The sequence below is a fragment of the Rhincodon typus genome, chromosome 1 (genome assembly GCF_021869965.1).
Source record: "Rhincodon typus isolate 14 chromosome 1, sRhiTyp1.1, whole genome shotgun sequence".
NCBI lineage: Eukaryota > Metazoa > Chordata > Chondrichthyes > Orectolobiformes > Rhincodontidae > Rhincodon > Rhincodon typus.
In genome coordinates this window covers 54,702,014-54,717,009 of record NC_063332.1, presented here as the reverse complement: position 1 = coordinate 54,717,009, position 14,996 = coordinate 54,702,014, and the positions used below count along the sequence as shown (strand labels likewise).

At 41.7% G+C, this 14,996-nt stretch overlaps 1 protein-coding gene and 1 long non-coding RNA gene across 3 annotated transcripts in view; one reads left to right on the top strand and one right to left on the bottom strand.

The window, feature by feature from the left end:
• Window positions 1-14,996, bottom strand: part of tars1 (threonyl-tRNA synthetase 1) — a 34,591-nt gene that overhangs the window by 1,067 nt on the left and 18,528 nt on the right. For both annotated transcript variants that reach the window (XM_020527375.2, XM_048605293.1), the window contains 6 exons: window positions 10,879-11,016; window positions 10,705-10,782; window positions 10,518-10,618; window positions 8,435-8,539; window positions 5,655-5,727; window positions 1,276-1,390 (listed from right to left, as the gene is read on the bottom strand). In XM_020527375.2, the coding sequence (XP_020382964.1) occupies window positions 1,276-1,390; window positions 5,655-5,727; window positions 8,435-8,539; window positions 10,518-10,618; window positions 10,705-10,782; window positions 10,879-11,016 (610 nt within the window). The remainder of the gene's footprint in view (window positions 1-1,275; window positions 1,391-5,654; window positions 5,728-8,434; window positions 8,540-10,517; window positions 10,619-10,704; window positions 10,783-10,878; window positions 11,017-14,996) is intronic.
• Window positions 1-14,996, top strand: part of LOC125484861 — a 30,470-nt gene that overhangs the window by 11,915 nt on the left and 3,559 nt on the right. The window contains exon 4 of the long non-coding RNA XR_007263672.1: window positions 12,970-13,054. This is a non-coding gene — a long non-coding RNA (uncharacterized LOC125484861). The remainder of the gene's footprint in view (window positions 1-12,969; window positions 13,055-14,996) is intronic.

The window sequence follows — 14,996 nt, the reverse complement described above, 5'->3', positions numbered from 1 at the left end:
GAGGCAATCATCCAGGTTAGAGTGAACCCCAGGCCTGTGGATACTAAGAGGGACAGGTGCAACAATGACAGCAATGCAGCTACAACCTCTGGCATGCAACCAGTCAACTGGTGACTGCATTTTAGAGAGAAATAGTTCACGGCCTTGATTGTCTCGAAGCTGCCTTGTTCCTTTCCTAGCTACAGAGCATTGTTGACCTGATAAGTGCATATAATTCACCTGTCCTCGCTCAGAGAACTTTGAGAGACATCAAACCTTCTGGCTGCAGTAGGCCCAGAGCACAGACTCCTGGCTGTGGTATGCCTGAGGCATGGACACATGGCAGGGTTGTCGTTACTGTACCCGGAGCAGGAACTCTGAGGCCTGGGACAACTTGCAAACACTTTGCAGAAACCCTGGAGCTGTGTTTGAAGACCCCTTGTACAAGAGATGAACTCTATTTATGCAATTTCTTTTTATTCTTTTTGTAACTCAGAATGGCACCAGATTGTGGTAACAAAACACCTTTCACTCTATGTTTCCAGATATGTGTGACAATAAATAAATAAATCTAAAAAAACTGCAAAGAAATTTAAATAGACCCACTAATGATCAGAATGAGTATAACACTTTTTTTTAAACTCTTAGAATGGAGGCATCACCAGCAAGGTATTTAGTATATATCAAATGAAAACGGTGGATGCTAGAAATCAGAAACAAAAACAAATTGCTGGAAAAGCTCAGCAGGTCTGACAGCATAATTGGAGAGAAATCAGAGTTAATATTTTGGGTCCAGTGACCCTTCTTCAGAATGGGTTCTCTCAGAATTTATTATTTATCCCTATTAGGCCACTTCAGAAGGGAATTCAGAGTCAGCTGCAATGATATAGGACTGAAGTCACATATTAGCCAGCACCGCAAGGAAAACCAGTTTCCTTTCTTGAGTCATTAGCGAACCAGTTGAATTTTTAAGACAATCCATTTTACTGATAGCAGCTTTTCTCCTTCCAACTGGATTGTGGTTAGACATGAAGGCTATTGCAGTTGAAATCTATGAAATAAGTAATCCTATCTTAAACCTCTTGATCTATTCAGCATATCAGGCAGTGTCATTAACCACAAAGGCTATTGAGGAAAGGCAGTTATATTGAGTATTAGTGGGCCAATAAGCAAAAAAAGACCATAGCATAAATAATCAAACAGAATAAAATAGACATAGTCCAAAGTATAGAAGGATGTTACAGTTCTTTCAAACAACTTCACCAACTACATTGTGAAAAGATTTATAAAGCTTACCAAGGATAAAGTTATATTGAGCAAGTTGTGCATTTCGGATCTTCTTGTTCAGTGTACATCCTTGATCGAGGTCAACGTCAGACATTAACCCAGCATCATGAAATTGCTGTTGAACCTAATCATATCAAAGAAACAACATTACCGAAACTGCTTTTTTTCTGTCTAAAAGAACGAAGAACCTTGAGTGGCTGTGACTTTGTTCCCAACAAAATAACTTTAATATAATTCATTTCACATCAGAATGCACACCAAGGAATTACAAATGATAAGCTTTGTTTCTACATGAGAAAATCCAGAGTGAAAAAGTCATTCAGCCATAGAGTTCATCAATACTGCTCCCATTCATCATTCTATCACATTGAACCCCACCATCTCTGTTAATTACAGAAGACAGAACAGTACAGCACAGGAATAGGCCCTTCCACCCACCATGTCTGTGCTGACCATGATGCAATTCTAAATTGATCCCATCTGCCTGCACATGGTCTGGATCCCTCTATTCCCTCCTGTTCATCTGCCTGTCTAAATGTCTCTTAAACTTTGCTAACAGATCTGCTTCTACCACCTCTCCTGGTACCACGTTCCAAGCATCTACCGTCATCTATGTAAAAATACTTTCCTCACATATCTCCTCTAAACTTATCCCTCAAACCTATGCCCCCTAGTATTTGGCATTTCCATCCTGGGGGGAAAGAATAGTCCGAGTATCCACCCTATCCATGCTTCTTAAATTTTATATCCTTTTATCAGGTCATCCTTCAGCCTCTGACAATCTAGCAAAGTCAATCTAAGTTTGTCCAACCTCACCATATATCTATTACACTCCAAGCCAGGCAAAATCCTGGTAAACCTCTTTTGCACTAAATTATCTTCCCAAACTCCTCAGTAGAATTTTAAAAAAAATCAAAATCATGTTGGTGAAAGGCTCTAAACTTTCAATCCTCTTCTCATTTTCCTTTCAAATGTTAAACAAAATAGACTGAATAAACTGTACAAAATATAACGTCAGCTCAGTTTTCTAACAGAAAGATTTTCTACAGCAATACTTCAAAGAAGAAAAGTGTGGCAACACCGAGTGCAACACGAAGATCAGTGTACTGCCAGTAAATCAGACCGGAAGGCCCTAAATGCAAAGGCAGGATTATGTCAACTGTGAATGAACACAAAGAACATTTCAAGCACACATTCATTTTTATCATTTCAGATAGGGCAAACAAGAAAACAACTTTCAGACTGGTTATTTCCTGGTGCCTCAATAGCCATGTAAAACTTTGAAGCTATAGGAATAGGTTGGGGCATTTTTCCCTGGAGCGTCAGAGGCTGAGGGGTGACCTTATAGATATTTATAAAATCACAAGGGGCATGGATAGGGTAAATAGACAAGGGGAGTCCAAAACTGGAGGGCATAGGTTTAAGGTAAGAGGGGAACAACTTAAAAGAGACCCAAGAAGTAACTTTTTCACGCAGAGAGTGGTGCATGTATGGAACAAGCAGACAGAGCAAGTGGTGGAGGTGCGTACAACATTTAAAAGACATCTGGATGGGTACATGAGTAGGAAGGGTTTAGAGGGACATGGGCTAAATGCTGGCAAATGAATGTGAACACAGACTGCTTCAGTATCTGAGGATTCACAAATGGTGCTAAACATTGCACAATCAGCAGCAAACACTCCCACTCTGACTTTATGATGGGGTGGGGGGGTGATGTCATTGATGAAGCAGTAAAGATGGTAGATCCTCATCTACAAGGAGATTAAAATTATCCATGATTAACACACAGCCTTTCCTACACGCCTCATTATCTTGTGATTTATTCTCAGTCACCCACTGTTAGGGTCCCTATAGACTCCACCTAACAGCATCTTGCCTTTTTATTTCTTACCTCTGCCCATATGGATTCAATACCTTTCAATGCAAGATCATTTCTTGCTATAGAACTTATTTCATCCTGTACAATACTATCCCAATACTATCTTCCTGCCTGTCCTTTCAAAAAAAAAATCACATATCACTGAATATTTGATTCGTGGTTCTGATTTCATTGAAGTTGTGAAGAATAAAAGGTGAACACTTTGAAATAGTAGAGGCACCAAGTCCTTGAGTCTTTCATGCGTGGGAACATCTCCCCATCTAGCTCGCTCATAACTTAAAAAACATATTAGATCACCTCTTGGCCGCCTTCTCTCTGCAGAGAACAGTCCCAACCTCTCCAATCTACCCTCAGAAATGAAGTTTCTCATCCATTGAACAATTTCTGTAAGTCTCTTCCACAATTTCTCAAATGCATTCACTTCCTTTCTATATAGTGTGGTGCGCAAAACTTGTAGACAATACTCCAGCTGAGGTCTGATGAGAAGCTTATACAAGTTTAGCATATCTTCCTTGCTCGTGTACTCCGTGCCTATTATTAAAGTCAAAGATACTGTATGCTTTAGTAACTGCTCTTTTCACTCATCCTGCCACCTTCAATGATCTGTGCACATATACACCCAGGTTCCTCTGCTCCTGCAAATCCTCAGAATTGTATCTCATATTTTATATTGTCTGTCCACATTCTTGTTAACAAAATGCAATAACTTACATTTTTCTACATTCAGTTTCATCTGCCAGCTCTCTACCCATTATACTAACCTGTAATAAGTAGAAGGTATTAGATGTTTTAGTGATTATACAGGTACATAAATCCCCAGGACTTGACAAGATGTATCCCAGGCTGCTATGGGAGGCAAGGGAGAAGATTGCTTGGGCTCTGACAGATACATTCAATACTTTGCTGGCCACAGGAGAAGTGCCGGATGACTGGAGGATAGCTGAAGTGGTTCCTTTGTTCAAGAAGGACAGCAGGGATAGACCAGGTAATTACAGATGAGTCAACAGTATAAATTGGTCAGGAACAGGCATAGAGTAGATCATAGAATCTCTTCACCATGGCAGACATAGAATTACAGAATCCCTACAGTGTGGAAGTAGGCCATTCAGCCCATCAAGTCCATACCAACTCTCGGAAGAGCATCCCGCCCAGATCCACCTCCTACCCTAGCCCTGTAATCCTGCGTATCCCATGGCTAATCCACCTAACCTGCACTCCCTGGATACCATGGGCAATTTAGTGTCACCGATCCACCTAACATGCACATCTTTGGAGTGTGGGAGGAAACCTGTGCAGACACAAGGAGAATATGCAAACTCCACACAGTTGCCCAAAGCTGGAATCGAACCTGGGTCCCTAGTGCTGTGAACCACTGAACCACCATGCTGCCCACATGGCTTAGATCATAGGGCAGAAGTTTAAGATGAGAAGTAAATGGTTTAGAAGAGATCTGAGGAATTTTTTTTCACCCAGAGGTGGTAAACATATGGAATATGCTGCATGAGAGGATGGTACAGGAAAGTACTCCAGCAACATTTGAGAAGCAGCTGGATGAATACTTAAAATGCCAGGGCTATGGACCAAATGCAGGTAAACGGGATTAGTGTAGTTTGGGGTTTGTTGGACAGCACAGACATAGTAGGCTGAAGAGCCCTTATTCTCTCTATGACACTATGGTCTATGTCCTTTTGAATTTCTCCACTGTCCGCCTCACATTTTACACCGATTTAAAGGCTGAAATCACCCACAAACTTTGAAATTGTCCCTAGAACATCGAGATCCTGATCATTAACATACATCAAGAAAATCAAGGATCCCAATACCAACCGCTGGGAAACTCCACTACAAACCTTATTCTGGCCCAAAAGTATCTAATGACCATTACTCTGTATGCCATACTCAGCTTTGTATCCACCTTGCTTCTGTACCTCTTATTCCATGAGTTACAACTTCCTTGTGGGGCACTGTATTGAACCTCCTAGTGGTAAATCAAACATCTTTAACAAACCCTTCAAAGTCTATGCACAACTTGCATTGGGATGAATGTATTAATCAGCCTTGAAAATTAATCAAACACGCCAGTGGATTCTCTGTTGATCAATATAAAAGGATTTGAGGATGACACTTTAACTTGTCTAGTAAGCCATATACAGTACAAAAATTAAATCTATTAATAATCTCAAAATCCAAGAAACATTTATAATTCTTTTATTCCACGTGTACACAGAAAATGTTCTCCTGCCACCAGTGCTCTGCTTCTGTTCCATATCCCCTTAAGCTAGCAACACCAAGGTTTGTAACTGGATTCAACAACTCAAATTTCTCCCAGGATTCTAAACACACTCCGAGAATGGGTCAAAGGAGAAAACACCACATATAAACAATAACAAACATGAACCAGAATCTTACAAACAGTACTACTGCTTTTGCCCTGAATATTCTCAAAACACATTCATAAATCTACTCCATAATAAGGAAACTATAAAATATTTGTATCTTCAGACTTTACCTGTTGTGCATATTCTTCACATGTAGGTCCCACAGGTACAACCATAACTTGACGTGGAGACAGCCAGAGAGGCCTGCAAAGTAAAAATTGCAGCATATTTCAGATAATGCCAACAACCTCTCACCATTACTTCAGCGGTCGTTTGTTCCTAGACATCAAAAAAGCTATTCAATAAGGCTGGTGCAAATTGGCTCTCCCACCCTAGAAGAACTCAAACATCTCCTCAAAGCAGTTCAGATAAATAGCAAATATTCAGCACATTGATTACAGTTCTTATTCAGCTGACATAAGACACAGGAGCAGATGTTAGGCCATTCAGCCCATTGAATGCTCCACCATTCAATCACGGCTGGTAAGTTTCTCAACCCCATTCTCCCCATAAACCTTTGGTCCCCTTGATGATCAAGAACCTCTCTCTGTCTGTCTTAAATATTCTCAATGACTTGGCCTCCACAGCCTTCTGTGGCAATGAATTCCATCGATTCACCACTGTCTGGCTGAAGAAGTTTCTCCTCAACTCTGTTCTAAAGAGTCTTCCCTTTACACTAAGGTTGTGCCCTCGGTCCTAGTCTTTCCTGTCAATGGAAACATCTTCCCAATAACCGGTCTGTCCAGGCCGAATCAGTATTCTTTACGTTTCAGTTAGATCCCCCATCATCCTTCGAAACTCCATTGAGTATAAACCCAGAGTCCTCATTTGTTAAGCCTTTCATTCCTGGGATCATTCTCGTGAACCTCCTCTGGTCCCACTCCAGGGCCAGTACATTCCTCCCGAGATATGTTGCTCACAATACTCTAAATGTGGTCTGACCAGCACTTTATAAAGCCCCAGAAGTGCATCCCTGCTTTTATAGTCTAGTCCTCTCAAAATAAGTGCCAACATTATATTTGCCTTCTTAACTACCAACTCAACCTGCAAGTTTATCTTAAGAGAATCCTGGACTAGGACTCCCAAGTCCCTTGCACTTCAGATTTCTGAATTTTCTCCCCAATTAGAAAACAGTCTTTGCCTCTCTTCTTCTCACCAAAGTGCATGACCTCACACTTCCACGTTGTATTCCATCTGCCACTTCTTTGCCCCTCTCCTAACCTGTCTAAATCCTTCTGCAGCCTCCCCAGCTCCTCAATACGACCTCTCCCTCCACCTATCTTTGTATCATCTGCAAACTTAGCCAGAATGCCCTCAGTTCCAGTAGATCATTAACGTATAAAGTGAAAAGTAGTGGTCCCAACACGGACCCTTGCGGAACTCCACTAGTCGCCAGCTGCCATCCTGAGGAAGATCCTTTTAACGCCACTCTCTGCTTTCTGCCAGACAGCCAATCTTCTATCCATGCTAGCACCTTGCTTCTAACACCACGGGCCTTTATCTTACTCAGCAGCCGCCCGTGCGGCACAAAGAACAAAGAAAATTACAGCACAGGAACAGGCCCTTCGGCCCTCCAAGCCTGCGCCGATCCAGATCCTCTATCTAAACCTGTCACCTATCTTCCAAGGATCTGTATCCTTCTGCTCCCTGCCCATTCATGTATCTGTCTAGATACAGCTTAAATGACGCTATCGTGCCCACCTCTACCATCTCCGCTGGCAACTTGTTCCAGGCACCCACCACCCTCTGCGTAAAGAACTTTTCCCCTCTCACCTTGAAATCGTGATCCCTAGTAATTGAGTCCCCCACCCTGGGGAAAAAGCTTCTTGCTATCCACCCTGTCTATACCTCTCATGATTTTGTAGATCTCAATCAGGTCCCTCCTCAACCTCCGTCTTTCTAATGTAAATAATCCTAATCTATTCAACCTCTCTTCATAGCTAGTGCCCCTCCCCCATACCAGGCAACATCCTTGTGAACCTCCTCTGCACCCTCTCCAAAGCATCCACATCCTTTTGGTAATGTGGCACCTTGTCAAAGCCTTCTGGAAGTCCAGGTAGATAACATTCATTGGCCCTCCTTTGTATAACCTTCTCATTACCTCCTCAAAGAATTCGAAGAGATTTGTCAGGCATGGCCTCCCCTTGATGAAACCATACTGACTTTGCCCTATTTTACCATGCACTTCCAAGTATTCAGAAATCTCATCCTTCACAATGGACTCCAAAATCTTACAAATGACTGAGGTCAGGATAATCGACCTGTAATTTCCCGTCTTTTGCCCTACTCCCTTCTTAAACAGGGGGGTTACGTTAGCAATCTTCCAGTCCTCTGGGAGCCTTTCTGACTCCAGTGATTCTTGGAAGATCAGCCCTAACACCTCCACTATCTTTTCAGCTATCTCCTTCAGAACTCTAGGGTGTGGTCCATCAGGTCCAGGGCATTTATCCATCTTCAGACCTATCAGTTTTTCTAGCACCCTCTGGAGGGTGATAGCCACCATACACACATCTGCCCCCCGACTCTTGAATTTTTGGGACATTACTCATGTCTTCCATTGTGAAGACTGACGTACTTATTCAGTTCCTCAGCCATTCCTTTGTTTCCCATTACTACTTCTTCAGCGTCATTTTCCAGCAGACCAATGCCCACTTTTGCCTCTTTTGCCCTTTACATATCTAAAGTTCACTCTGATCATCCAATGTTAAGTTTTTATTCCCCAATGGCAGATCAGTACCACACAGATACTCTCAAACTGGTAGCTTTTCAACATAATGTTGAAAATGGTGAAGCAGACAAGCGTTTGTCTAACACTTATTTCGGAAGTTATTACATGTTAGCAATAATTATACAATCCACTAATCTCAAAAAAATCTTAAATGAAACATACAAGAATTGAGTTTTTCATTACCATTTGCCACCATAGTTTTCAGTCAAAATTGCAATCATTCGTTCCACAGAGCCTAGGATTGCCCGATGAATAATAACAGGCCTATTCTGGTCAACACCATCATGACTGTGAAATAAAGTGAAACCATTTCAGCATCTCTTGTATTTAACATGAATGTTAAAGTTTTCTTTAATAACGGGGGAAATAATTAGATTTATAATACTGGCTGTACATCAAGACGAGCAATTGATTCATGATCGACTGCTAAATTTTAATGGCAGTAATAACAGAGAATAAGTGTTGAGATTATAAATCATTAGACACTGGAGTAGAATTAGGCTGTTAGGCCCATAGAATCTGCTCTGCCATTCAATCGCTGTTGAAATGAATCTCAACCTCACTCTTCTGCCTTCTCCCTGTAATCTATGATCCCCTTACTATCTCTGTCTTAAAGATACTTTGGATCAACTGGGCCAATGGGCTGAGGACTGGCAGATGGAGTGTAATTTGGATAAATGCAATGTATTGCATTTTGGTAAAAGCAAACAAAGGCAGGACTAACACAGCTAATGAAAAGCCCTGGATAGCGTTATCGAACAGAGACATGTAGGGGTTCAGGTACATAGTTGTTTGAAAGTTGCATCGCAGGCAGATAGGGTGGTGAAGGCAGCATCTAACACTCGTGCTTTTGTTGCTTAGACCACCGAGCACGGGAGCTGCAACATCATGTTCAGGTTGTACAGGATGTTGGTGAGGCCACTTTTGTGTACAGTTCTGCTCACCCCGCTATAGGATGAATATTATTGGAAAGGATTCAGAAAAGATTTACCAAGATGTTGCCAGGGCTGGAGGGTTTGAGTTATAAGGGGAAGCTGAATAGGCTGGCACTTTTTCTTAGGAGCGCAGCAGGTAGAGGGGTGACCTTATTGAGGTTTATAAAATCATGAGGAACATGGATCAGGTGAATAGTGAAGGTCTTATTCCTAGCATGGGTGAGTTCAAAACTAGGGGGCACATTTTTAAGGTAAGTGGAGAAAGATTTAAAACAGACCTGAGGGGCAACTTTTTCACACAGAGGGTGGTTCGTGTGCGGAAAGAACTGCCAGAGGACGCGGTAGATGCAGATACAGTTATAACATTCAAAACACATTTGGATAGGTATATGAACAGGAAAGGTTTTGAAGGGTATGGGCAAAACACAGGCAAGTGGAACCAGTTTAGTTTGGGAGACTTTGTCAGCATGGACGGGTTGGACCGAAGAGTCTGTTTCTGTGCCGTGTGACTCTATGACAGTCAATGACTTGGCCTCCACAGCCTTCTAAGACAATGAGTTCCACAGATTAACTACCTTCTGGCTGAAGAAATTCGTCCTCATCTCAATTCTAAAGCATCATCCCTTCATTCGGAGGCTGTGCCCCCCGACTCTTGTATTCTAACCCCCTCGAAATTAATTCAAACAATTCATTTGCCTCCTAACTACCAAGTGAACCTGTTAGCCTTAACAGATTCCTGAACTAGGATTCCCAAGTCCCTTCGGGCTTCAGATTTCTGAAGCCTTTCCCCATTTCGAAAATAGTCTACGTCTCTGTTCTTCCAAACCAAAGTGCTTAACCTCACACTTTCCCACATTATATCCCATCTGCCACTTCTTTTCCCATTCTCCTATCCTGTCCAAATCCTTCTGCAGACTCTCCACCTCCTCAACAGCACATATCCCTCCACCTATCTTTGTGTCAGCAGCAAACATAGCAACAATACCCTCAGTTCCTTTATCCAGCACAATTATAGCACTAATACTATCAAACTGAATTGTTCATTATTGAAATCATTTAATCAACATAAGTTTTATTTCCTGAGACTGCACAAGAATGATAGTAAAATGTAAAGTATGCAGGGTATTTTGATCTTAGAGTAGGTTAATAAGTCGGCACAACATCGTCGGCCGAAGGGCCTGTACTGTGCTCTACTGTTCTATGTTGCTCTACATAAGAAATTTACTCTTTATATGGGCAAAGAATACCAAATTTGATTTTAATCACATACAAGACAGCTCAAAAATGAACATATTTCCTATTTAAAGTGCTCTTCATTTTAGGAGGCTTACCTCACATAGGTCAAGTTAAATCTGACAGGCAACTGGAAATCCAACTGAATTGTAGCACATTGATGATATCTACCAATAGCATCTTTGATTTTTATGTCAATCTGGAATAATTTTTTAAAAAAGCATTAGAAAATTTATTGTTTGTAATAGTGAGTGTTTTTGATATTATTATACTATTTTATGTTACCTTGGGCCCATAAAAAGCACCATCACCAGGATTCAAACTCCACTTCTCACCAAACTCATTGAGGCTATTTTCAAGTTGCTGAAAGAAAAAGGGACTGACAGTTTGATTAAAAAAGTACTCAAAAAAAAAATTAGCATTAAACAGCATCTAAATGTGCAAGATAGAATTATTGACCTTCTCAGCTACGTTCCAGACTTCAACATCACCAAGAAACTTCTCTGGGCGAGTGGAAAGTTCAAGTTTAAAAGTAAATCCAAAGACATTGTAGACAGCACGCAGGAAGTCCAGGCAACCTTTAATTTCTGCTTCAATCTTGGAAAAACACAACACAACACATTTGAAAAAATACCTTCCAGTTTCCTCCATCCCTAAAATTCTCTAGAATATACCAGAGCTTATAGTATATAGAAGTTGTATACCATGTTTCCCATGGCTACAAAATTAAACTAATCATTGGTGTCTGAATAATGGGAGTGTGAGATAAGATACTCCATACTGGATTACAAACACAATTAATTTCAATAAGTGCTTCTGCAAAAAGCGACTCAACCATTTCAAGATGTGGGAGCAGACAATCCTCAAGACACACAAGGTTAGTCATTTTATCAATTAGCTTGCCTTTCTTAATGCTTATTTGAAATGAATAACATACTCAAACTAAGTTTGAGAAGTCTATAAACTAAAAACTAGAAACTAAGAAGTCTATAAACAGATTTTTTTTTTTTTTTTTTTTTTTTTTAACATTGTGTCACCTTCACACCATACAGAGTCAGAGTTACACAGCATGGATACAGATCCTTTGATCCAACTTGTCCATTCCAATCAGATATCCTAAACTGACCTAATCTTATTTGCCAGCATTTGACCCATATCCCTCTAAACCCTTCTTATTCAGGTACCTATCCAGATGCCTTTTAAATATTGTAATTGTACCCACCTTCGCTGCTTCCTCTGGCAACTCATTCCATACAAGCACCACCCTCTGCGTGAAAAAGTTGCCCCTCAGCCATCGGTGAGGTGCCAGAAGACTGGAGAGGTTGGCTGATGTGGTGCCATTACTATACCCCCCACCCCCAATACTTTAAAGCCTCCACCAGGGTACTGATCCCCTCCCAATTCAGGTTCAACCCGTCCTTCTTTTACAGGTCACTTATATGGGTCAGCCCAAAAAGATCCCAATTATCCAAAAATGCGAATCCCTGTCCCCTGCACCAGCTCCTCAGCCACACATTCATCTGCTCTATCCTACTATTTCAACTCACTAGCACTTGGCAGCAGGAACAATCCAGATATTACTACCCTTGAGGACCTACTTTTTAACCTCCTGCCTAATCTCCTATATTCTCTCCGCAAACTTCGTCCCTGTCTCTTCCTATATAACAGTACCAACATGCCCAACGACTTTCTGCTGGTCACTCTCCCATTTGAGAATATTCTGCATCCTTTCCAAGACATCTTTGACCTTGACACCAGGCAGGCAACACACCATTCTGATGTCTCACTGTTGGCCGCAGACATGTCTGTCTATGGTCCTGACTACAAGTCCCCTATCGATCGATCTTTTGGAACCTGACATACTGCTCATTCCAGTAGAGCCAGTCTCGATAGCAGAAACCTGGTTGTCAGTGCTATATTCCCCGAGAGGCCATCACCCCCTACATTATCTAAAACAGCATACTTGTTTGAGATGGGGATAGCCAACAGGAGACTCCACCCATCTACCTGACTGTCTCAAGGTGTAGAGCTGGATGAACACAGCAGGCCAAGCAGCAGAGGAGCAGGAAAGCTGAGGTTTTGGGCCTAGACCCTTCTTCAGAGGCTCTGAAGAAGGGTCTAGGCCCGAAACGTCAGGTTTCCTGCTCCTCTGATGCTGCTTGGCCTGCCGTGTTCAACCAGTTCTACACCTTGTTATCTCAGATTCTCCAGCATCTGCAGTTCCTACTATACTGGACTGTATCTGCGGTTTTTCTACCTTCCCAAAACTGCCATACATCACACCTCCGGCTCCTGTAAGTTCCACATTGCCTCTAACTGCCAATCCAACCAATCCATGCAATCCAATGGAATTTGCATCCAAACAGACTTCCTCAGACATAATTTCCAGAAACAGTGAAATTCTCCCTAATCTCATACATCCGACAGGAAGAACACATTACACTGCTGGAAGCCAACTTTGCACCTTAATCTACAGACCCAGAATCTAGCCCAAAAACAATCACAACAGACTTTTTCAAAAATTGAGCATATTTTCTTTCCACCTTCCAGCTCATCAAATTCCTAGTTTCCCCATATGGAGAGGTCTGTGTACCCCTTCCACCTAGGAAGAACACAAGCAACAGTTTGTCATCTGGTAGGTGGTTCTTTCTTACTCATCGATACCATCTTACTTTTCCATTCTCCTTTAATGCTCCAAATACATGGTGTGTCAGATATTTTGTCTTGAGTTTCAAGCAAGTGAATGAAATAGGGGCAAATTATTGCAGATGCTGGAATCTGTACTGAAAACAAAAAAATTGCTGAAGATCTCAGCAGGTTAGGCAGCATCCATGGAGAGAAAGCAAGCTAACGTTTTTGAGTCTAGATGACTATTTATCAGAGCTCTCCATGGATGCTACCTGACTCGCTGTGATCTCCAGCATCGTTTGCTTTCAAATGAATGAAATACTTGGCTCTTCTCCCCAATGCTTCCTTCTGAAAATCTTGGTGTAATCAAACTACTTGTTCTTGATTTTATAAAATCATTTTGCTGTCAATCTTCTTGGCATTTCACACAACTGACTTTAAACCAGGTTATTAAAATGAAAAACAATTCATCAAGAGTGATCAGAACCATAATGCAATCAATTCAACAACGGGTGAGTAAGAGAACAACCCACAGGAAGAGGTGGTAGTTGTCCAGCGATTTTACAAGATTATTAATCCAAAGGCCCAGGTAATGTTCTGGGGACCCAATTTCAAATCCAACCATGGCAGATTAATTTAAATTCAATGAAAATCTGGAATTAAGAGTCTGTCGATGGCCATGAAGACCATTGCTCTTTGTTGGAAAAGAAATGTCTGGTTCACTATGTCCTTTCAGGAAGGAAACTGCCAACTTTACCTAGTCTAGCCTACCTGTGATTCCAGACTCTCAGCAATGTGGCTGACTCTTAAATGCCCTCTAAAATGGCCTAACACACTACTCAATTGTAACAATTGCTCAGAAGATGCAAAAAAGAAAAATAAAATAAAGGAAATTGGATGGACCACCTGGCATTTACCTAGTCACCAGGAATGACTAAAACAGCCCTGTTGACCCTGCAAAGTCTTCCTTGCTGACATCCAGGGGCTAGACTGGGAGAGCCATCTCACAGACACATCAAGCTATTGCCTGACATGGCCTTGCTACAGAATCATACTTTAGTGTCCCACACACCATCATCACTGTATATGACCTATCCCGCTAACAGTGCAAACCCAAAGGTGGCAAAGTATACAGTAAGGAGGGAGTTGCCCTGAGGAGTTCTCAATATTAACTTCAGATACCATGAAGTCTCATAGCACCAGGTCAACATGGTAAAGGAAGCCCCCCGCTGATTATCATGTACAGTCCTCCCTCGGCTGATCGATCAATGCTCCTCTGTGTTGAACACCACTTGGACGAAGCACCGAGGGTAGAAGGGGTGCAGAACGCAAACATATTGGGGGATTTCAACGTCCACCAACAAGAGTGACCCAGCAGCCACTGAACAAGCTGGTCAGGACTTGGCTGCTAGACTGCGTCTGCAGCAGGAAGGGAGGGAAAAACAGGCTTGACCCCTATCATCAAACATTGCCCTGCTGCAGATGCATTTGTCCACGATAGTACAATAAGAGTGATCATTGCACAGTCCTTTGAAGGCAAAGTCCAACCTTCACATAAGAGAATACCCTGACACTGTATTGTGTGGCAATATCATTGTGCTAGATGGGACGGACTTCAAACAGAACAAGCAACTCAAGACTGGGCAACTATTAGGTGCTATGTGCCATAGACAGCAGTAAAATCATACTCCAGCACAAACTGCAACCTCATAGCCCAGCACATCCCTCGCTCTATTATTACCATTAAACAAGAGGATTAATAAAACTGAAAGAACTGTGGATGCTGTAAATCAGGAACAAAAACAAAGTTGCTGGAAAAGCTCAGCAGGTCTGGCAGCATCTGTGAAGAAAAAAAAAATCAGAGTTAACATTTTGGGACTGGTGTCCCTTCCTCAAAATAGAGTTAACTCTTATCAACGTTAACTCTTATCAACGTTAACTCTTATCAA